Source organism: Syngnathus leptorhynchus, chromosome 16, assembly GCF_054491065.1.
Source record: "Syngnathus leptorhynchus isolate UIUO chromosome 16, UIUO_Slep, whole genome shotgun sequence".
NCBI lineage: Eukaryota > Metazoa > Chordata > Actinopteri > Syngnathiformes > Syngnathidae > Syngnathus > Syngnathus leptorhynchus.
In genome coordinates this window covers 899,815-920,734 of record NC_141210.1, presented here as the reverse complement: position 1 = coordinate 920,734, position 20,920 = coordinate 899,815, and the positions used below count along the sequence as shown (strand labels likewise).

At 44.9% G+C, this 20,920-nt stretch overlaps 5 protein-coding genes and 2 long non-coding RNA genes across 15 annotated transcripts in view; 2 read left to right on the top strand and 5 right to left on the bottom strand.

The window, feature by feature from the left end:
- cacna1aa (calcium channel, voltage-dependent, P/Q type, alpha 1A subunit, a) overlaps positions 1-334 on the bottom strand; it is a 34,583-nt gene extending 34,249 nt beyond the window's left edge. For all 3 annotated transcript variants that reach the window (XM_085934925.1, XM_085934923.1, XM_085934924.1), the window contains exon 1: positions 15-334. In XM_085934925.1, the coding sequence (XP_085791051.1) occupies positions 15-334 (320 nt within the window). The remainder of the gene's footprint in view (positions 1-14) is intronic.
- A 3,110-nt stretch (positions 335-3,444) lies between these two features.
- On the bottom strand, positions 3,445-4,440 carry LOC147043794 (uncharacterized). 2 transcript variants are annotated; one of them, XR_015068518.1, is made up of 4 exons: positions 4,237-4,440; positions 3,949-4,157; positions 3,806-3,852; positions 3,445-3,741 (listed from the first exon to the last, which is right to left on the bottom strand). It is a non-coding gene; the product is annotated as an uncharacterized LOC147043794 (long non-coding RNA). The 2 variants fall into 2 exon arrangements; XR_015068519.1 differs by having other exon boundaries at positions 4,247-4,440.
- Positions 3,857-4,965, top strand: alkbh7 (alkB homolog 7, RNA demethylase). Its single transcript, XM_085934202.1, has 4 exons — positions 3,857-4,201; positions 4,262-4,435; positions 4,504-4,628; positions 4,701-4,965. The coding sequence occupies exons 1-4, from the start codon at positions 3,932-3,934 to the stop codon at positions 4,819-4,821; spliced, it is 690 nt and encodes a 229-aa protein (XP_085790328.1). The 5' UTR covers positions 3,857-3,931; the 3' UTR covers positions 4,822-4,965.
- A 142-nt stretch (positions 4,966-5,107) lies between these two features.
- On the bottom strand, positions 5,108-8,731 carry gtf2f1 (general transcription factor IIF, polypeptide 1). 5 transcript variants are annotated; one of them, XM_085934479.1, is made up of 14 exons: positions 8,584-8,683; positions 7,759-7,804; positions 7,562-7,673; positions 7,417-7,489; positions 7,153-7,346; positions 6,910-7,080; positions 6,638-6,843; positions 6,431-6,572; positions 6,297-6,355; positions 6,085-6,216; positions 5,945-6,015; positions 5,720-5,861; positions 5,500-5,638; positions 5,108-5,417 (listed from the first exon to the last, which is right to left on the bottom strand). In XM_085934479.1, the coding sequence occupies exons 3-14, from the start codon at positions 7,645-7,647 to the stop codon at positions 5,213-5,215; spliced, it is 1,620 nt and encodes a 539-aa protein (XP_085790605.1). In that variant the 5' UTR covers positions 7,648-7,673; positions 7,759-7,804; positions 8,584-8,683; the 3' UTR covers positions 5,108-5,212. The 5 variants fall into 5 exon arrangements, with proteins under 5 accessions (XP_085790605.1, XP_085790608.1, XP_085790607.1 ...); XM_085934482.1 differs by having other exon boundaries at positions 5,109-5,417; positions 7,562-7,608; positions 8,672-8,731; XM_085934481.1 differs by having other exon boundaries at positions 5,109-5,417; positions 7,562-7,608; positions 8,584-8,701.
- On the top strand, positions 7,979-17,917 carry LOC147043789 (uncharacterized). 2 transcript variants are annotated; one of them, XM_085934478.1, is made up of 23 exons: positions 7,979-8,236; positions 12,769-12,807; positions 12,868-13,236; positions 13,317-13,448; positions 13,533-13,673; positions 13,756-13,881; positions 13,944-14,087; positions 14,160-14,306; positions 14,375-14,521; positions 14,594-14,631; positions 14,690-14,770; positions 14,853-14,882; positions 14,952-15,111; positions 15,182-15,277; positions 15,357-15,532; positions 15,603-15,770; positions 15,891-16,094; positions 16,164-16,408; positions 16,476-16,542; positions 16,610-16,701; positions 16,863-17,022; positions 17,101-17,163; positions 17,289-17,917. In XM_085934478.1, the coding sequence occupies exons 3-23, from the start codon at positions 13,011-13,013 to the stop codon at positions 17,358-17,360; spliced, it is 2,715 nt and encodes a 904-aa protein (XP_085790604.1). In that variant the 5' UTR covers positions 7,979-8,236; positions 12,769-12,807; positions 12,868-13,010; the 3' UTR covers positions 17,361-17,917. The 2 variants fall into 2 exon arrangements, with proteins under 2 accessions (XP_085790604.1, XP_085790603.1); XM_085934477.1 differs by lacking the exon at positions 12,769-12,807.
- LOC147043791 (ubiquitin carboxyl-terminal hydrolase 37-like) lies at positions 9,044-10,527 on the bottom strand. The gene is made up of 8 exons (XM_085934392.1): positions 10,424-10,527; positions 10,238-10,361; positions 10,015-10,166; positions 9,834-9,936; positions 9,682-9,758; positions 9,502-9,610; positions 9,360-9,420; positions 9,044-9,252 (listed from the first exon to the last, which is right to left on the bottom strand). Exons 1-8 carry the CDS (start codon positions 10,525-10,527, stop codon positions 9,089-9,091), a joined length of 894 nt encoding a protein of 297 aa, XP_085790518.1. The 3' UTR covers positions 9,044-9,088.
- On the bottom strand, positions 11,236-12,004 carry LOC147043790 (uncharacterized). The gene is made up of 4 exons (XR_015068574.1): positions 11,859-12,004; positions 11,663-11,764; positions 11,496-11,574; positions 11,236-11,427 (listed from the first exon to the last, which is right to left on the bottom strand). It is a non-coding gene; the product is annotated as an uncharacterized LOC147043790 (long non-coding RNA).
- Positions 17,918-20,920: the final 3,003 nt, after the last annotated feature.

Below are 20,920 nucleotides of genomic sequence, written 5' to 3'. Positions count from 1 at the left end.
AAAAAAAAGGATATGGCCATTCGGTGATCTTTTTGGCGTATTTTCTCACAAAGTTGTCTTCGCTGAAAATAAACAAGGAGCGGTTGACCGTGAAGCAGTTCTGGCGCACCGGGATGGGGTTGTACAAGGCCATAGTCCGGGCTCTCTGAGCCATGGATTGCTTGTACACTCTCTGGGCTCCCGGCCCCGGGGGTGGACCGTGGGCCAGCCCGTGCCCATGGCCGTGTCCGTGTCCGTGCGGTCCTCCTTGTCGGCCTCCGCCGCGACCACCGGGCCCCCCTCCACCGGGCCCTCCGCCGTACCTGGCTGGTACCTCGTCTCCGAAGCGCGCCATTCTCTGGACACCAGAAGCCAATCTTGACGAAGCAGCGGAGAAGGAGACCGGTGCTCAGCTGCACAGCCACACATTACATCCCATCCGGATCAGAACATCTCCTATGTTCAAACGGTTCAGCAGCTTGTGGTCCGAGCGGCCTGCACGTAGAGACCACCTTCCCTGTCCGACGTTTGGGCTTTTGGCTCGCGCCGAAACGAAGGGCGTCTCAGGTCCTACGCTCTTACGCTCGGATCCGTCCGAACCCCGCCGCCGGATGGTGGGGACTTATTCAACACGAACCGTGGCCGGTCATGCTTGCTGCATCAGTTCGTTCCACCGAATTGAGTTCTTCTCTGTCATGACAACATGTCTTGATAGTAGCGACGCCTCAAAAAACGACAAGGGGCCTAATCAATCACATTCACGGCATCGGATGTGGAAAAAAAACCCAGATGGAACCTTTTGTGGTGAGATGGTGCAATTGTTCCTCCCTGAAAGCACCGTGTCGACTTAAAAGACAGTGGCCATCAAATGCTACCATTATTTCATTATTTCTCAAACATCCGCAATTGCCATAACGTGGCTAATTTTACCTTCAAGCCTCAAGCGCGAGTCAAGGGGGGTGGAGGAAATGGCATTGCTTTCAAATGACGAGAGAAAAGGAAAAATCCATGTTTGCTTCAACATGTCCACGCCGTCGTAGTGGAGACGACGAGAGCAGCGAACGGCAGCGAACGGCAGCGAACAGCATCCTCCTCCTCCTCCCTGCTTGCAACACCTGCCTAGCCATCCACCGACACGGACGTCAAAGACAGGCGTGGGACGGCCTCTTCTTCCCCGCCGTCTTACAGCCTACCATGGACAGAGTCTCTCAGCGTGTCCCGATAAACTCGAACCTCCGTCCTCTTGGAGCGCTTGGATGTCCTGCTCGAGCGTCCGTCCTCCCGCTCTCTCATTGGACTGAGTGAGTGTACGGAGGCGGCGGCGGCGGCGACGGCGGGGGGTGCTGGGTTCCTCCACCAGCAGCCCCCAAGGGGAGGAGAGAAGGAGAGAAGGAGAGAAGGAGAGGGACGCAGGAATGGAGGCACAGACGGATGGATGGATGGATGGATGGATAGAGACAATAAGCAAAGAAATGACAAAAGCCCATGCAGTGTGTCTATGCACAGCAGCCGCACAGCTTATGCGTGCGCCATAACGGGAGCGCTGGAGCCGCACACATTATGACGCAAGCAGACGCTTGCACACGCCACACCACACCACGCCAAAGCCATTTGCAGCCTGCTTCACTCTTGCTTAGCTCTCGAACCAAGCCCCGATTCACAATACAGACGAAAATGCCTTTAGTATTGATCGCCCTCCGTCAATCTCGACTTCCAAATTCGCGTGAATGCGCATAGAAATTGCGAAATGCATGGGCGGGGGGTGGGTGGGTGGGTGGGTGGATGGATGGAAGGGGTGTTGGTTGGTGATATGCGGCGCGTACACGTGCGCACCTGCAACGGCGCCAGGACGACGTGCGCGCACGCGCGCGCGCGCGCGCGCATGCGAGTGGTGTGTTTGTTCGAGATGGGAGGAGAAGGAGGGGAGGCGGCTATTCTTAGTAACAGACATTTGGAAATTAATGGAGGAGGAGAGCGCTCGCTCTATACTCCAGCCCCCGCCCTCTCCAAGTTGGCCGCCTCGCCTCGCTCGCTCGCTCGCTCGGAAGGCGTCTGAAGGTGTGACCATTCGCCATTACATGCATGCGCAACATCCACGGCTCCTCCAACGAGGAGAACGCCCAAGAATTGGAGTAGACTGCAAGTAGCTTTTCTCTCGAGAAAAAAAGTCTCAATGAACAAAACTTGGCAGTTGAACTACTCCCAAAATATGGTTCGACTTCCGCTCGGTGAAGAAAACTCTTTCATTTGGGTCACGATAGCAAAGAAGAAAAGTGAAAAACGATAACCGTAGACTCACAAATAAGCAATTTAGTGCATGAGCTGCTGACTATATTCATAATTCATCCACCCATTTTCTTTTCTGTTTCTCCTCATTAGGATTGCAGGTGTGCACAAAGCATGGACTGAAACTGTGGAAATTCCACAAATCATGCCAGATCACATTTGGTGGTGCTCTTAATTCTATTGAGCGCCTTGACGGTGACAACTTGTAACCCTGAAGCCGTAGCCATTAAAGTGCCTGTCCACCAGGGCCATAACTAGCATATGAGTGGATGGAAATGCAAAGAGTGATGGGCCGTCCCACATAAACATTTCATGTGGCCTGTTACAAATGTAAAGCTAATAACTCTGTTTTACAATTTTCAATTGAAACGAAAAGGCCCAATGAATGCAACTCCATTTTGGATGAGGTGGGGGGGAAAAAAAACATTGTGTACCCTAAGAGAAGCTCCAAACATCACGTTGGTGAAAATCTCTTATGTTTCCTAATTGATTGAGTCCAGAAATAGCTGCCACAGTGAATGGGAAATGACGATACATATTTAAGGGTGACCGGGAGAATGAATCCGGCCCCTGCTGGAGATTGAAACGGGACAGAAACCTTCCTCGTGCAGACGGCAATCAATAACGGCACGACCTTAAACATCTATCTGATACGCCAGAAAGCCAAGCGATCGTTTAGCTTTGTGTCCATTTAAGCAATGCTTCCGACCGTGAGAGAGAGGCTCCGTGACCCCGCCGCAAGGGCACGACCACAGCCAAAGACGGAAGGAAAGAAAAGAAATGTAGAAAGTTAGTGAAGGCAAGCTTAGCCTTCAGACCGCTGTGTATGTATGTATTTCTCGCTCGCTGTAAAGGAAATAAAAATGGTGGCTAGCTAGCTGGCTGTTTCTGGAGATGTGAGGAGAGGGCCGAAAAAGGAGCGGATCGTGACTCAATGATTCATAAGACTGAATAATTCAATGGCTGGATGCTTGTAGTGCACTCCGCCCCTGCTGAACCCGACTTGAGATGTAAACCTCTGCCAGATGAATCCACATCAGTGCAACAAACAAAGATACTAATATCAGTCAACAACACATTGCGGGAGGAAAAGCACCGAACAAAGAAAACAACTGGGGACTGCTGCTGGATTTAATTGACACATTTCACATGTTAGATGAGATCATCATTCGATTTGGTACAAGGTCTATTATTCTCAACAGTCTATGTGTACTACCATGTATGGTTGTCCTGAAAAAACGCAGAGTAGACAAAAGGGTACAAGTCCTGAGTCCTAAGTAGGTCAGTTTTTTTTTTCTCGGGGAATCTTTTGTAAGGATGAAGTCATCATTTTCTCCAAAAAATGTTAGCATCCATGCATGCATAGTGCCATGGTGTTTATTTGGGGTCAAAACTGCAACCCAATCAGGTGGTGTGTGTCCATGAGCAAACTTCTCTTCTTTTTAGTGTCATCTCATACAGAAAGGTACCGTGAGGCTTCAAAAAAAAAAAAGAATTCAAAAAACGCACAGTTGACTTTGAAATAATGCATTTTACTGACCTCGTGTGGCCAAATAGAAGAACTGCAGCATCCCTATTTTCCTCTGCCTACATTACCCAAAATGCATCACGTTTTACATATGGCGTAACATAACAGTGGGATTGTTGTTGGATTTCCAAGACGAATATGAAACTATTACTTACAGCGGCGGGGAAAAGCGTCCACAGAGCAGCTTTTTACAAAAGTTCCGCTCGTTATCTGAACTCTTTGGCAAACAGCGGCCTTCAATCTGAACCGCTGCTGATGGTCGGCTCAAGCCGGGCTCTGCTGCACACACTCGGAACACAGGTGGAGGTGAGGTCGGCCTTCATCACCGAGGAAGAGGAGGCTGAACTTCTGCGGGAGCTGGAACCTGGTTTGAAGAAGAAACGTTACCAATTTGATCACTGGGATGATGTAAGTACTTCTTATTGTCACGATTATGATTGTACCTGCGCTCACCTGTTTCCTTTTTAGGCTATTCATGGCTACCGAGAAACCGAACGTGTGACGTGGGGAGCAGCATGCCAGAGCATCTTAGCCCGAGTCCGATCTGTAGCTTTTGCCTCTGGAAGCTCACTTCTGGGGCCAGTCCACATCCTGGATCTGGACAAAGCCGGTTATATCAAACCTCACGTTGACAGTGTCAAGGTAAATGACACGTGTCAATTGGAGATGTACAGGATGACGAGCTTTCTTTCTTTCTTTCTTTTTTATAGTTCTGTGGCAGCACCATCACGGGATTAAGTCTTCTCTCAGATAGTGTCATGCGCCTGGTCAAAGAAGATTCTCCCAGCGAGTGGCTGGACCTGCTCCTGCCCAGGCGCTCCCTGTACATTCTGAGGTTGGGCACGCATTGGTCGGAGCTGTGCGTCCACTTGGCTTTGGCAAAGACGTCTTTCTTTTGGTATTTCAGGGACCGGGCCAGATACGACTTCACTCACGAGATCTTAAAAGATGAGCAGTCTTTGTTTAATGGACAGAGAGTGCCTCGGCAGCGACGCATCTCTGTTATTTGTCGGAACCTTCCGGCTTAAAATGCACTTTGGGTGAATTCTACCTGAAATCCAAAGACAATGAAAGTGTTTTTCACTGCTTGATGTCAAAAGACGATTAGCATTTGACAAGTGTATATTGTGAGTCCATATTTTCATGGCTTCCTTCATATTCATGAATAAATATTGAATGAAATATTCTCACGTTTGTCAAAAATGCAGTCCTCTGTAAGGTCTTTTTCTTGCAGAGTTGAATTTTGTGTAGGTAATGTGAAAATTGGCAGGGGGAGGAGCTTATACACCCCAAAAAGATGCTTCATTGATTTGATGAAGTTTTATTAGAAAACAAACACATTTGATCGAGTTTTTCGTTGTGAAATATTTTTTTCTTCGACACAATATTATTTCTGTTAATCACCACAAAATCTGCCGTTCACTCAGTGAGATAAAAATGCATTTTATCGTTGACGATTTTGCGCTCAGGATTGAGGCGTTTGAGAATCTGCGCCAGCACGTTGACAGTCTGCTCACTGCTCAGGCCTGTGCGCTTGGTTTGGAATTTCTTCAGCAGGTCTTTGGTGGTCATGGGTTTCCGGATCAGGTAGCGCCGAACCGCTTCTTCCGTTAGCTGGACATCGCTGTGGGAGCCAAAAAGAGCGCTTGATGCCAACTCTGTTCCCTTCACGTTCTGGAGGTCTCCTTGATAAATGACAACCATACCTGGAACTGGGAGTTGATTTTCCTGATGGGGGTTGAGGTGTGCTCTTCCCAGAGGGGGCGGGGCTCTGACCACTGGGGTCCATCTTGAGCCTTTTAGCGGCCGGCGAGTCGGTTCCCGGACCTTGCGTCTGTCTTTTACCTGTTGGGAAATCAAATCTGCTTGGGGCAGGGTTTTTTTTTTTTTGTTGGACCACCGCAGATGTCCCCCAAACGTACGCACCTTGCTCGAGCTTGCTGGCGGCGGCACGAAGTGTGTTGGAGGTGGCGGCGGGGTCTATAGACGGCGTGCCCGGCCGGCTGCCGGTTCTGGAGCTTCCGGCGGAGCCGCGCCCGCCTGCGCGTTTTGGAGGCGTGCGCTTCTTCTACGAAACGGACGACGAACAAGAGTCAAATATGTACTTTTGTCACACTTAAGCATTTATTCAGCCACACACACACTAACCACCATAAACAAAGCAGAGGCCGTTTCTCCCTCGATGTCGCTGTCGTCCGAGCTGTCCGATTCGCCGCTGCTGTCTGCAAAACGCAAGAGGTTTTATTTTTGTAGTGTCGGAGTATTTTTCTCAAATTTCAGAGACTTTGTACCTTTTTTCTTCTTCTTATCTGTCTGGGCTGGTGTTTTCTTTCCTTCCTCCTCCTCCTCCTCTTCTTTTGTTTCCTCCTCGTTATGTTTCTCTTCTTCGCTCTCTTCCTCGCTTTCTGAGGCCTCGTCGATCCCTGGAAAGTTAAAAAAAAAAAACCCTCACATGAACTACATATTGCTTCAAAATGTGACCATCATGATATTGTGGTTTGACCTTTCGGGACATCTTCTCCTTTGCTGGGCCTTCCTTTTTCTGGCTCTTCATCTGAACTGCTTATAGAAGAGCACACAAGTGATTGATTGAAGACAAAGTGCCATCAAAAGATTTTCCTCTGCTCGGGATCTGACCTGCTTTCGTCCGACATGTAATCCACCTCGAGCCCCTCGTAGTCCCCGTCATCGCTGTCTTCCAAAGCCTCCTTGTCATTGCGCTTCTTCTTGGATTTTCCTTTCCCCGTGTCGCTCTTCGTCTTGGTCTTGCCTTCTCCATCTACAAGCCAGAAGATTGTCATCACGGCCGCATTACGAAGAAGAAGCGATGTTTGACAAACTCACCTTCGCCCATACTGTTGTCGCTGTCGTCGCTGCTCACGTCAAAGTCGTCTTCCATATCGTGGATGCGCAGGTCGTTGCCTCGACCGCCGCCCTTCTTCTTCTTTTTGGCCGATTTCTCGCTCTCTTCCTCTTCCTCGTCGCCCTGCGTTTGCTCACGTAGACGTCGCTGGAGCATGATGCTGAAGTGATTCACCACCTTGTTCCTCCTGTGTGTGGAATGAAAACAAACGTTTCCATCATGAGGCAAAGTCCAAAATTCTTTTCTTTCTCACCTGCCCCACTCCTCTTCGGCCTCCTCCGCCGTGAGAGTTCGATGTTTGGCCACCGGGGTAAAGTTGTACCAGCCGTTCACGGGGAAGGCTTCAAAAGCTCCATCGGGACACTGGGTGAAGATGTAGTAGGATGCATTTTCGGTGACGCCGCCCTTTTTCAGACCTTTGAACCTTCGATGGACAAACAGAGAGGCTTGGATCATCTTTTGTTATCGTAATGAAAACATCCCCCCCCCATCACACCTTTTTCCCGCCTTGCCGTTGACTTTAAGAATCCAAGGCTGGTCCTCAACTTTGAACTCGCGTGTCACAATGCCAAATTTCTTCCGGCGCGCCTCCTCGCGCTGCTTTTTGCCAAACTCGCTGCCGGCCGCACCCTCCGGTGTTTCTTCTTCGCCGTAGATCTTGCGAGCACTCATGTCTCTCTCCATGCGAGCCTAATGGAAGGCATTCACATCAATATTGTTTCGATTCATCATTCTATTAACACTCGACATGATCACTTACCTGTGTCCATGTTGAACAGTTGACTTTATCGCCGGCGTTAAAAGCCATAATGTTATATTTCTTGCTGGTGTTCCTACGGGATGAAAACAATGATGCAAACAAATGGACATTGAATGTGGTTGAAGATGTGCTGTATGTTACTCACTTCGGGACTCGCACAATGAATTCAGTGCCTGAAGAACTGCTGCTCCCCTGCAACACAAACAAGCAGTTTCTCTTACAAAGTTCCATTGTTCTCCCTCCGGCAAATCAGCAGCCTATTAAATATATCACAAATTAAAAATAAACATCTCAATAAATGAAGTCACATTGATTGCAAGGGAGCCATAAAGCATTACTCACAAGTGATGCCATGACTTGTTATTTTGATGGCAACTTTGAGGCACACCTAAAGAGAAGTACAAACATGGTTTCATTTATTATGACAAATGAGTCATGACTTTTTTTTCTCAAGTAAAGAATTCGTTTTTATGACTTAATTTATACAAAATAATTATGAATAATAAATGTTTATTTATGCCAGCGTCCAGCAGGCTTAACAACTAAATGCTCTTCCACTAGATGGCAGAAGGTGCAATAAACCTGTGTATGCAGCTGTTGCCATTCCTCCATTAAGTAGTAAAAAAAATAAAACAGTCACACAGACTGCAGAGTCATTATTTGTGAATAAAATGACACGAGATCATCACTACTCCAGTATAGTATTCATATTTTTATAGATTTTTTTTTGCTGGTGCAACGTGAGATTTTTGTAGTACTAAATTGGCTGTATTGGCTTAATTTCATTCTTATTTGCTGCACAGCCGAGGAAAGTCAAAATGTAAGTACACTTTACAAAATATGAAATCAATGATGCACGTTACTGACATGTTTTGTTGTTTGAATGTTTGATGCACGTTACTGACATGTTTTTTGTTTGAATGTTTATGTTAATTCAATATGATCAAATGCTAATGTGCACTTATTTCATCTAATGGTAACAAAAGGCAGCTTTTAAAACAAAACGATTGACCGAATCATACAAATGAATTGTTAGGGTTAGCATTAACATTCAATCGGCGCTACTGTTTGCACTAGCAAAATAAGATACGATTTCTAAATCTAAATAACGATCGTAAATGTTTAACGTCATCTTATGAACATTATCAACCAATTGTGCAAACTTACAAATAGAAAGAGGGAAGCTTGACAGGTACATATATATCTATATATCCGATACAGGGGATCACAGACGATTAATACGACGGCAATTTACCGGCACACACGCTCTGGTCCGTCCGTGTATATTGAGTGCAGGAAACAACGACACGCAAAGGTTCCGCAGTTCTCATAATCGGTATTTTTTTCCATTTCGACGCATTGAATGAGAAATATCCATTTCCAAAATGGCTTTTCCAAAATATCAGAAATGATTAGCTCCTATTTTCTGACACATTTCTATTCAAACAGTAGAAAACAATAAAAATAGCAATGTCAGGGTGTATATTCCCCATAATGAATACTGGTGGGAATTACTTTTTCATTTGTTCTTATTTTCTAAACAGGTTTTAGCACCCATTGGTGCTGTTCTCACTTACAAGCAATAGACAGTGACATTGTATCCGCCTCATCCCATCTTTAGGCCCATGGAGTATAGTGGAGCAGAGTACCTCTCACCTCCACCATGTTGATTCTACTCATGCCTTGTGTAAAAAAGGACATAGGCAGTCGTTTGCCGCTTGTTGCACACAGCGCCATAACTGGTTTCTTGGACATCCAGGTCATTGTAGGTAAACCAGCGATCAGTCTGGTCCTCGTCTTGCACTGCTGGATCCACTCCATCACTAATATAGTGCCCTAAAGAAGAATGCAACTTGAATTGATTTCAAAGTGCCCGTAAAAGCTGTCTACTCAAGGACAAAAAAGAAAATAAAACAAAAACTTCATTAGGCTGATTATCTCACCGCTGCTTGTTGTAAAGCCGTTATGATTGATAATGCTCACTAAACTGTAACGGGCCCCATCCTGTAAAGAAGCAACAGCCTGAATATATATATATATGTCGTTTCTCTTCCCCCCTTTAAGGTTGTTATCATCTCGCATTACCTCTTTGGATGGGAGAAACAACTCCTTGGAAAGTGAAACGGGCCGACGAACCTTGATTGAGCCAAATATTGAAAAAAATACAAAGCGCTTCAGGTGCAAGACCAGCACTCTGTCGATGGGGAGGAATGGAATGATTAAATCAACAGAGTTTTCAATATCGATCATTCGAGGTGGATTTACCTCGGCAGGGTGATAAAGGACGAGCTCTGCGACGATGTGTTGGATCCACACTCGCATTGAAAGTCCACCTGTGTATTCTGCACAAAAGCCACACAATATTTCACCTTCTGACTAAAGTTTGGTGCAAATCAACAAATCTGCTCTTAGGTTACCTTCAGATAATTTTCAAGCATTTCCTTAACTGTTCCACAACCAGGTAGCAGGTCTAGGGATAGGTTTGTAAATTCCTCCTCTCTAGTAAATGTCTTGCTACACCTACGGAAGGAGGTCCACAGCATTAGCGTAATTTGGTTTCAAGCTTGGTGACGAGTGGTCTGATTGTTTTTGTAGTACCTCAAACACATTCGGATGTTTTGCATCTTGAAAACAAAGTGTTCTTCCACCGGACACATGTAGGACTTTCCTATAGTGCAGGCCAGATTCTGCTGGACTGGTTTCAGATTTCGGATTTGATCGAGTAGAGAAGTCAGGAACTCATGGGCATCCTGTAAATGCAGCCGCAGATTAAAATAAAAACAAATAATGTCATACAAAATCCAATTGTAAATGTTTTCACTTTCTGGCCAAGATCCCGAAACTCTGGCACCGAGGTGGAGACCACGTTCTTGAACGCGTAAAGGCAGTTGATTTTTTGCTCCACATTGCTGGAGTTGTGACAGGCGCTGATGTTCATAAATGACCTGGAGAGGGCAAAAGAAAAAGACATGCCATCCGAGCTACAGGACGTGTTTGGATAGCTTACTTTAGTAGAGCGGCCTCGGGACTCAAACTCCAAATGGGCTGCTGACAGCGGATGCCTTCAACAAAATCTTCCAGAGTCAGAAGGCTCTGCAAGCTGGCATTCATGTAGCAGATCTGTGCTGGGTTGGGAAGCCTGATGCACCAGAAAGACAAGTCAGTTCTTCTTTTTTTTAAGAAAAAAAAAATCAAGAAGAATAATAATTAAGAAAAAGAAAACTAAATAACTAAATAAATAACAGACAGTGGTGAAAGTAGAGGGGGGGGACTTTTGGGTATTTTCAGTTTTTTAATTAATTAATTTATATATATTTTTTACATTTCCCTCCGACCCGCTGTCGGGAACTGTGTGCAAACCCACCCGAGATATTTGTACTGTTTAAGTCTCAAGGTTGCCTTCATGGGTGTGGCCTGCATTGCTTCATTGTATTTTTTAATCCTCATCTTCCAACTTGTCCTTTTCTCTGGAAGGCCTCTTAACCCCACCGAAGAGTTGACGCTCCGCTTCGGCGCCACTTGACATCTCTGTCGCAAAAAAAAAACCCCAAAGAGTCGTGCAAAGGCCTACCAAATTTATGACCAAGCGCTCCGCTTAGTGTCCAACTTACTTTCCAGCAGCACCGTATTTTCTTCTTAGTGGGAGCCATGTCGCTGTTGGAAAAAGATGATGTCATCATATTTTACAGGGATTAATTTTTGTTATCAATCACCCACTGAAAATGTTCAGGTCAAAGAATGTGACTTGTTGCACAAATGATTTACTCACTTAAATGTTCTGTTTTGTTCAGCATTGGCATTTTTGATGATGGATTTGATGGGTTTTGGGACACAATCTGTCTCTGGGTCTTTAGGACGCGTGGGACTTGTGGTTAGGTGGTCTTCTTGGAAGGACACCCGCAAGGATTTCTTTGTTACCGGCTGGATTTCATACACTTCCACCATGTCAGGGAGAGAGGTGGAAGTGCTCTGCTCTTGCAGGCTCTTTTTTTCAGGAACGTCACCGCATCTCTTATGGAATAATGACCAAAACAATTTGATTTGGTGGTGCATAATGTGCTTTTTTTGGTCAAACTTACCATGCAACACGGCCACACGTGAAATTTGTTGCTCTTGTTTTTTTTTATTGGAGCACATTTGAATTCGGAGTCATTGGAACTGTGGGGCCAAAACAAGCAGAAGTCACTTTTTGTTTGTTTTTGAGAGACAGGTTGCAGATTTCAAAGTTGAAAGTCAGTTTCTTTACCTGGGGCAACTAACATCAGCCCTTTTTTCACAGCCCAAGAGTCGGTTCCACCATGATTTTTTGTCCTCCTTCGAGGCAGCGGGACTAACTTGGTTGGGCGCTCTGTCGAGCAAGATGAGCGGCGGTTAATTCAACTTTTGTCCGAATCGCAGCTTCACTGTTGAGCCCTCATCGCGATAAGATCAAATTGAATCACCTCTTAAAAAATGTCATCCATTTGCTGTCATCTGCGTCCACATGTAGAGGAGGAGTCGTGTTCTCTTGAAGCATGTCTGTAAATCATGGCCATTGATGTTCCTATTGGTCATAGATGCGGCAGTCTTTCAACAAAACCTGGGATGGTTACGGCAGCCTAACAATTACATAATCCCCCTCAATGTGGTAATACCTAATTAGTCATGAATGACATCACAACATTTGTAAGTCATCAGAGGTCTTACATCATCGGCATCAGTGGGATTGAGTCATCGTTAGGTTTTGGAAACAAATATTCCCAAAAAGTATGTTTATGTTGAATCACTCCATGTTGAGGACAAATGTTAGAAATGATCATAATGTTCACAATATCACCACATTAAAAAACAATCTTAACATGATTTGTTTCTGTTGATTCCCATTGATTTCAATGTAATGGATTTCCTCCAGTTTTTTTCAACTCATTGAGTTTTCAGCCATTCGTGTCCATCACCACAAATCTCCCGAATGATGGCAAACATGAGGCCCACCTTGCTCCTCAAGTCTGGCTTTGATTGACATTTGCATTGGATTTTTGCATGGGGACAGGACGCTAAGAACACACAGGTTGTCTCCTTTGCAAATCTCTCTTGCGCTTTGGAGTTGCAGAGGTGTGCTTTCTTGTCACCATGAACTTTTGCGCTTTAACTCTTCTCCTGGGTGAGTTCATTTTTCGTCATAGATATTATTATTTGAGCGCATGTCTAGCAAGGGCTTTGTGATATGACAATCAGTTCAAATAGATTCCAAATTTTATTGCACGTGGGATGCTCACGTCATCTGATTTTCTCCAACTTGTCGTAACCCCGAACCAGAAAAGATCAGATGAGCTTGTGTCATTATGTCCATTCATCATTTCTTCTTTCTCCAAGGATCCTTCTCCATCACTGCACATTGCGTTTTCCCTCCCGGTAAGTCCGACGACACTTTGCGTTGGAGATGACACTCAACCACGGCGATGTCCTCCGCAGGTTCTTGCGATAGCTACGTCAACATTACGGAAGCGTATCGCAACATCGCCTTTACATCGAGTTCCTTCAGCGGCTACTCGCACGATGACGGCGGCCTTTCCAGACATTGGTCCCGCTTCACTGGAATCGGCGGAGACAGAATCATGCAAAGCTGCCAATCGGGACCGCGGGGCGGTTTCCAGTACCCCATCCGTTTTCAATTTAATTATCCAACCGAGGAGTCGTCGACGGCGTCGACGGGGACCGCGTATGTTTACGCCGGAGGGTGTGATAGTCATAGCATCTCGATGGAGGTGGTCCTCTGTCCAGGAGGCTTCTACATCTTTAAACCAGCAAACCACCCACAGTCCAGTTCAGGCTTCGTAACCTGTAAGAGAATGCAAATCGTCGTCGTTATTGACTTTGTGTATTGGCTTTGTTTGATTCCTGTGGTGCGTCCGTGTGTTTAGATCATTCCAATTGTCGAAACGATTCTTGCGGTCCGCTTGCACAGTGTAACGACGACGGAGGCTGCACGTGTGTGAGCGGCTACGAATTGATCCCAAGTCATCTGCCCACAATTAAGTCGTATGGCTGTACCGGTAATGTTTTTTTTTTTTTTGCGATAGAGTACCTCGAGATGCTCAAATGACATTCCCATGACACGTCAGTATGTCTTTTATTAGATATCGACGAGTGTACGGCAAGTGTTTGCGGGAGTAATTCCGATTGTAAAAACACAATGGGAGCTTACGCTTGCAGCTGCCTGCTTGGATATATTGCAACAAATCCAGAAGAACCGCCTGGAAGTGAGAATGCATGCGTAGGTACGGTTTGAACATTTCTTTCAGTCTCTTTCTTCATGCTGATTTCGCAAGTCTTGATTCTCTTTTTTTTTCTCCCTGCAAGATATCGACGAGTGTCTCGAAAACGTGTGCGGTGATGACGGGTCGTGTTTGAATGTGCCAGGAAGTTATCAGTGTCAATGCAAGGATGGCTACCAGATCATGACAAACGCCACTCCCATTTGCCAAGGTATATTTTCATTTGAATAAAGAGCAAGGCATGATCCATCATGCTTGATTTTTCATTGTCAGATATTGAGGAATGCTGGGATTGGTCGCTGTGCGGTCCACACTCTGAGTGCATCAACACGCCCGGCCTTTATACTTGCGTGTGTCAAGCGGGCTTCTCTCCAGTTGACCTGGAGCTGCCGCCCAGCGATAAAAACGTCTGTCTTGGTAAACGGCCACTTTATGGATTTTATTTTTTGCCATAAGGACACCAGAGTCATAATAATTTGTTCTCGTCAGATATTGACGAGTGCGACGAAGATGCCTCAGTGTGCGGTCCAGATTCCAACTGCACAAATTCAGTGGGCTCCTATGTTTGCACCTGTCTCCACGGTTACCGGTTGAACAACCCGGAAGTGATTGCCAGCAATGCCAACCCATGCACAGGTATCCGTATTGGACCTTTTTTTTTTTATTAATTTTTTTTATTGTGATTTCTTTCCTTTTGTATATAGATATCGATGAGTGCATAGAGGAGGCTGACGTATGTGGTTATCAAACATTATGTACCAATGCACCGGGGACATTCTATTGCTCCTGTCCTGATGGCTTTTACCCTTCAACTGGGATTTTATGGATTGTCGGAGTCTCCTTTTGTCAAAGTAAGCTTAGCATTGTACTAAAATGTCATCCCCAGACATTCGTGTCATTTTATTCCTCTGATCATTTCACAGATCTTCAGGATATTCTCAATGAGATCAAACCTCCAGTGGTAAGTCAAATTTGAAAAAAATCCTGTATATGAGCTAAAATGGTTGTTTTTGTTGCAGGGGCAGACAAAAGAGAAAATCTTTCTGGACAACATGGACCGACAACTTTTAAATCACACAAATCTCATTTTACCAGTACCAGTCAGTCAAGCTCATTTCTTTCACTTCACACACAGCAAAACAATCGATATGTGTTCAATAGAATTTGCTATTCTTTCCTCAGACTGTGGCAAACAGCTTTTCGGCATCGATGGTACGACTCGCACAATTAATTCCCTTTCCTTCTTTGCTGGAAATGTATTTGATGCTTTACAAATTGAAGGAGGTGTCGGGCGCTGGACCGAGGGCCAAGAAAAGCCAGCCGAGCAGTGACGGCGGAGAGACAGGAAGTAAAATCTTGGCCATCTCAGATCGCCTCGTGAGCGCCATGCTGTCGCCAGGCCACAATGAAACCAAAACCACCATCAACACTTCCACAGTGGGTAAGAAATTCTCTGATGTTCCACACATCGACGACTGTGCTGGAATCAAAACGTGACAAATGTGCGTCAGCGTTAATCCTGGAGACGATCGGGCCTGCCGCTCATCTGGTAGTCAATGGACACATGATGGATATTAACCTGGAAAGACTCACGCAAAACAATAACGGTGAGAATGGACACAATCATACCATCAGTCGAATATGAATCGTTCACGTTACAAAAACAAGGCATTCTTTGTAAAGCAGGTTCCACCGCAGTGGCTTTTACGTCACTAACAGGAATGGAACATCTCCTGAGTCATCGTTATTTTCAAACGGAGAACAAGACGGAGATGTACTCGGACGTGATCACAGCGGTCTTACCCTCCGTGAACAACACCAACCTCACTGAGCCCGTCAACTTCACCATTCAACACAAGCGGGTCTGTTTCAAGCACTTCTTATATGGGAAGGTTTGCAACCTTTTTTTTTTTTTTTTTGCATCACTCTCAGGTATTACCCGAATCTGGTTTGGTGACTTGCGTGTACTGGAAAGAGCAATCGGACGAGACGATGAGATGGTCGGTCGACGGGTGCTGGATCGCTGGCACAAATGAAAACTTCACAGTTTGCAGCTGTTCTCACCTCTCCACGTTTGCCCTCATCTTACAAGTTGGCAATGTAGGCAATAATGAATCAATCAATCAATCAATCAATCAATCAATCAATCAATCAATCAATCAATCAATCAATCGATTCTACTTTTGCAATCTCTGAGTGTGTTTTCTTTGTGCCAGCCAGCCTCCACCGGAGGATTCTTTTTTAGAGTGGCTGAACCGAATGTGCGTCATAGTGGGACTCTTCTTCTTCGCTTTGTCCATCCTCACCTTCCTGCTGTGCAGCTGGAACCCCAAAATCAACAACACGGCACGTCTTCACTTGTGTCTCAACATGGCCTCGTCCCACCTCCTGCTCTTGTGGAATGAGCGATATGTGGAGCACGAGGTTGGCCGAAATCCGAAATCAACTTTCCTGTAGATTAAGTTTCACGCATGTCCTCCCTCTCCCCGACAGCTGGCCTGCACCGTCATCGCGGGGCTCCTTCACTTCTTAGTGGTTGCAAGTTTTGTGTGGATGCTGCTGGAGGCCTTGCAGCTTCACCTGCTGGTCCGTAAGCTCTCCAGGGTGCAGGTGATCCAGAGAGACGGGCTTCCCAAGCTTTTGCTCTACTCCGTCGGCTACGGCGTTCCCTTTGTGATTGTGGGTGTTTCTGCGCTGGTGTATTCCGATGGATACGGAGCAGCCGCAAATTTAAAGGAGTGAGTGGCGCAAAGTCGTGTGTCGCCATGGCGTACGAGGGAAGACTAATGTCGAGGTGCGTTGCAGCTGCTGGCTCTCGCACCGGCGTAACTTCAACTGGGCTGCCTCGGGACCTGTCATTACCGTCCTTGCAGTGAGTATCAAAAAGATTGGTTTCCAGATGGAAGGGATTTGATTCCAAACTCTGATTCTTCTACAAGCTTAACGTGATCTTATTCTGCGCTACTTTATGGAGTCTAAGACCGACTTTGGCCGGTATGAGAAGCGACGTCTCTCAAACGAGAGATACCAGGTGATTGTGTCTACTGTATTTATGATTGATATTTCAGAAATGACACTGTCGATTTCTTGAATGGGGATTCATTCAATGTAATTGCGCTTGGCTAATAAGTTTCCCTGCATCTGTTTGCAGCTGAACCGATATACTATTGACATTTGAATTTCGTTTTGCAGGTTGATTCTTTTTAAGATTCTAGCCCAGTTTGTTATACTGGGCTGTACCTGGATTATCGGACTTTACCAGAGTAACCTTTTCTTCCACGTCCTCTTTATACTGCTCAACTCCCAGCAGGGAACCGTCCTCTACATTGTACACTGTGTGCTCAACAAAGAGGTCAGATGAGCCAGCGCTTAAGTCTTAAAAGTCTTTGCAAAATGTTTGGAGTTTTCAATGTTATTTTATTTTTCCCAGGTTAGGGAGGAGTACAGGAAATGGTTGACGTGTTCATTTCATAAGCAACAAAATGTCTCTGAGGTGAGTATATTTGGTTTTCATCATATTACTATCATATCCTATGACATCCTACAAAAAGTCAAAAGAAAACCATCTATTTAGACTTCCTGGAGTGAATGATACCAAATGAATTGTTCTTTCAACAGAAAGATGCACAGTCAGTGTCTGAGGATATAGACAAGGCCGAGGAGGACATTTCACACAGTGCAAAAAAGTGAAGACGGGTGAAGTTCACTTACTTGTCCACTCAGAACAAGCTAGTTTTGCTGTGGCTGTGATCTACATGCAGCATATATGAAGAAGTCCAAAAAGAGCTTTTGCATGATTTGTTTACAATTGACGCGGGTCTTTCATAAACATGACAGCGAGTCTGTGGAAAGGAAACAAACGCCTCCACGATGTAAAACATTCATGCCTTAGGTGACATTTCCCTTCTGAAGTACATCTCACTTTACAAGACAAATGGAAAGGGCTACCAAAACAAAACAGTCACACTGCATTTACCAACAATGAACTTGAAACACAATGACTGCTTTGTCCCAAAGAAATCATGTCAAAAAGAAATAAATAATTGCACATCATTCCGGTAAGGTACCTGATTCGTATTCCTCACATTAACATTTGCTAACAGCTTTATCCGTATTTGTTTACCATTCCATTTTTTTTTCTTTGCACTAGCAGGTGATAGCGATCACAGATTATGACGGATTATTAAATCCTCAAAGATAATTGGGAATACAGTCCTAACAAATGTAGGCATTGTCAAATATTTACATTCAGGATTTGGGTTTGATGAAATTTCATTTCATTAAACATGACCTGAGTCCTGTGACAGCTTGCTTCCGATATGCCGCCACTGTCTCCTATTCATATTTACATTGTCATTTGGACCTTCATCGTGCCTTTCGAAAGTTGAAAGAAAGTCCAATAAAATGTCCACATGTTAAAATCCAAAGATTTTGTGAGTACAAATGTGTAAATGTGTACATTTGACTACTTATTCAAACTTGCTAGCTTCGGAGTCACAGTCATATTCTTAAAACATATTCTTACAGATGCGTGTTAAGAATGGGTCTTAGGCAAAAGCAAGCTGGCTTTAAAAGCAAATCCCTTGACAAAGTAGCTCAAGGCATTGATGTCATTTGCAGACATTACCATTAGATGTCAGAAAAGAGCTGAAAAACTGCACTTCTTTTGATTTATGAACAGACTGTGAGTCACATGTTCCCTTTTAGTTGCCCTTAAAACCGAGACCATAACTCTGCTAGTTAACACATTGCTCCCATAATAGTTCAGCTCAGATGGGTATTGATTTTCAATTTTAACATGGTCTCTGACAAGGTATGGTTCCCCCCCCTGCGGTATGTTCTTCGTGTAACATAAGGATGACGATGTGCATTTATGAGCTTTATTTATGACCACTGCATATTGGAAAATGGACTCCATCTGCAATGGCGCAAGCAGGAGGAATTCAATAAGAAGGAGGAGTGCAGAGAGCAACGTTGAAATGAGAAGGATTACTGATGCGTGACATTCACAAGCATCAGCTGGACTTCAGCGTCGTCGTGTCCACCTGAGAGATGATCCGGTCCCATTTGCGCCCAAGTTGTGTGTCCATCCATGTGAACACCAAATGGCCGCAGGCATGCCAAGAAGTTTATTTACATCACATTTATTCCAGGCTGCCTATATAACGCCTTTTATAGCCCCGTATAACGTCCGGCTATTGAATAAAGTTTCTTTTTGTGTTTGTCATTTGCAGTGGTGGAGAAATCTACTCATTTTGGAGGCACATATTGACACGGACGACTCAAAAACCTCTTAGTGTGAAAAGTAAAGGCATTTTTCTAAAATGCATCCCCTTTATTGAGCCTCATTCCATCCAATTTGTGGATTCAGAATGATGTAAGAGGACCTAGTCGACTCAATCTGCACTTCAGTATTCTCATCCATACTGGACTGCAGCAGTGACACAGTCTCCACATAGTAAGCCTTGCAGACAAATTCTTTGACATGAATTGTAAGCTGGTAAGGAGATACGCACATAAGCACAGTGTGGGTATATTGGTCGATCTCAATCTCTTTGCTTCTCTTGCCGATACTACACTCGGTGGGTAACCATGGGAACACACTCGCAGCCAGCACAAGAGTCGTGAGACCACTCTGCTCAAATGCGGTAAACAATCCTGCTGTCACAAGTCAACATGCCTCCAGCTGAATTTGTCAATTTACGTTTCCATAGGAAAGGTGCACGGGAAGGAAGTAATGGGCACTGGGAACTTTGCATGATGTTTTATTGAGTTAAATGGCATTAACAGGCGCCGGTCATTTCTTTTCAATATATATTAGAAATTAACTCCCCGGGGAAAATGTCTGACTATTTTTTTTAGCGATGTATTAAAGATGAAATGGAAAAAGTCACCTATGCGCCCTCATTAAGGCAAAGTTAGGATCTTTTTGTCCGAGCATATTTTTATGTGGGGGCAGTGCCCCGGCTGCCCCCCCACCCCCCACCCCATCTCCGCCTGTGTTTAAAATGTTCTATGTAGCCTAAACAAATTGTCATCACAGTGCCTCAGGCAAGGATTTGCAACTTGCAAATCAGTGTCGACAATGTATGAATGAAAAGGTGAAAGGTCACCTGTAGCATAACTAATCGATACACTGTGATTTGTCTTATAAGAATTCTTAGTCAAGTGCGGTTGTCTTTCCTGAAGCTTCAGAGAAAAACAAACTCAGCAGGACAACATCTGAGCTGTAGTTAATTGCTTGCCCCGATGCATCACTGTACCTTTTCACACAGATGAATTATTTATAAGTAGACAGCTGGATGAAGAAGACATAACACAAGGAAATAGAAATAGATTCTTTTGACTACTTTCTATTGAATTTGACATTTTGCAGTTGCCTTAAAGGCAAACGACAGGGCTGTTTTTTTAATACTCAGAGTTGAGTGCTGTGATCATCAAAAATAATGGCAGAAGAACATATGTGCGAGAAAATGGAGGATGACTCAAGAGAAACAATAGCGCTTGACTCATCTGAGCTTCCAATTCTATTTTTCCGTCTTGTGAGAGTCTTCCCAGACTACAATGACGCACTTACAGTCGTGCAGCGAATGCAACTGGGATTAATAGAGCATGATGTTTTAATTTTTACAAGAACTTTCAAGCGCTTTTGGATGCTGCGTACGTCTCTTATGTTTTTATCAATGCGTGGGACTTTTAGGCCAACGCTAATAAATTACCTTTGAGGCGAGAAATAAAATCACAGCTATTATGTCAGTGCTCCAAGAGACGCACAAAGCCGCCCATTGTGTGCCAAAGCATTTAGTAGCTCATCACACATGACCACACGTCCTCCCAGTAGCAGCAAAAGATAACAGCTTTGTCGAGCGTCATGCCGAGACCAGCCATTGTGCTATTGCTTAACACTTCCAGCGCTGATAATGAGAACATATTAATGAGAGTTTCAGTACCGCGTCAGTCTCTGGAGCAAATAGTCTTCCTGCGGAAGAGAGAGAGAAAAAAAAAAAGACGGAGATGGAGTGAGAGTGAGTTAATGAGCTGTGCACGCTGGGCTTTGCGCGTGCACGCTTGCCGCTGCCAGCCAGAACGGACTGAGTGAGTGAGAAATGACGACGAGGGAGTGTTAATTGAGTATGATCACACTTTAGTATCTTCCTTTTCGGCAGTATGGGAAGTGAGTAGCTGTATGTACTGTCATTTGAAATGATTTTTTTGACAGTGCATCGTGGCACATTAGTGGCCCGTGACAA

What these genes read in the sequence shown, in the direction of transcription:
- alkbh7 (XM_085934202.1), top strand. Translation starts at nt 3,932, where the DNA reads ATGAAACTATTACTTACAGCGGCGGGGAAAAGCGTCCACAGAGCAGCT. An exon ending in AATTTGATCACTGGGATGAT is followed by an intron (nt 4,202 to 4,261) that starts GTAAGTACTTCT and finishes TTTCCTTTTTAG; the next exon opens with GCTATTCATGGCTACCGAGA. An exon ending in CTCACGTTGACAGTGTCAAG is followed by an intron (nt 4,436 to 4,503) that starts GTAAATGACACG and finishes TCTTTTTTATAG; the next exon opens with TTCTGTGGCAGCACCATCAC.
- gtf2f1 (XM_085934479.1), bottom strand. Translation starts at nt 7,647, where the DNA reads ATGGAACTTTGTAAGAGAAACTGCTTGTTTGTGTTGCAGGGGAGCAGC. An exon ending in TACATGTCGGACGAAAGCAG is followed by an intron (nt 6,356 to 6,430) that starts GTCAGATCCCGA and finishes CTCTTCTATAAG; the next exon opens with CAGTTCAGATGAAGAGCCAG. An exon ending in CGGCCTCTGCTTTGTTTATG is followed by an intron (nt 5,862 to 5,944) that starts GTGGTTAGTGTG and finishes TCCGTTTCGTAG; the next exon opens with AAGAAGCGCACGCCTCCAAA.
- LOC147043791 (XM_085934392.1), bottom strand. Translation starts at nt 10,527, where the DNA reads ATGAATGCCAGCTTGCAGAGCCTTCTGACTCTGGAAGATTTTGTTGAA. An exon ending in TCCTTTATCACCCTGCCGAG is followed by an intron (nt 9,611 to 9,681) that starts GTAAATCCACCT and finishes CCCCATCGACAG; the next exon opens with AGTGCTGGTCTTGCACCTGA. An exon ending in TGTTTCTCCCATCCAAAGAG is followed by an intron (nt 9,421 to 9,501) that starts GTAATGCGAGAT and finishes GCTTCTTTACAG; the next exon opens with GATGGGGCCCGTTACAGTTT.
- LOC147043789 (XM_085934477.1), top strand. Translation starts at nt 13,011, where the DNA reads ATGCAAAGCTGCCAATCGGGACCGCGGGGCGGTTTCCAGTACCCCATC. An exon ending in AAGTGAGAATGCATGCGTAG is followed by an intron (nt 13,674 to 13,755) that starts GTACGGTTTGAA and finishes TCTCCCTGCAAG; the next exon opens with ATATCGACGAGTGTCTCGAA. An exon ending in AGCAACAAAATGTCTCTGAG is followed by an intron (nt 17,164 to 17,288) that starts GTGAGTATATTT and finishes TTCTTTCAACAG; the next exon opens with AAAGATGCACAGTCAGTGTC.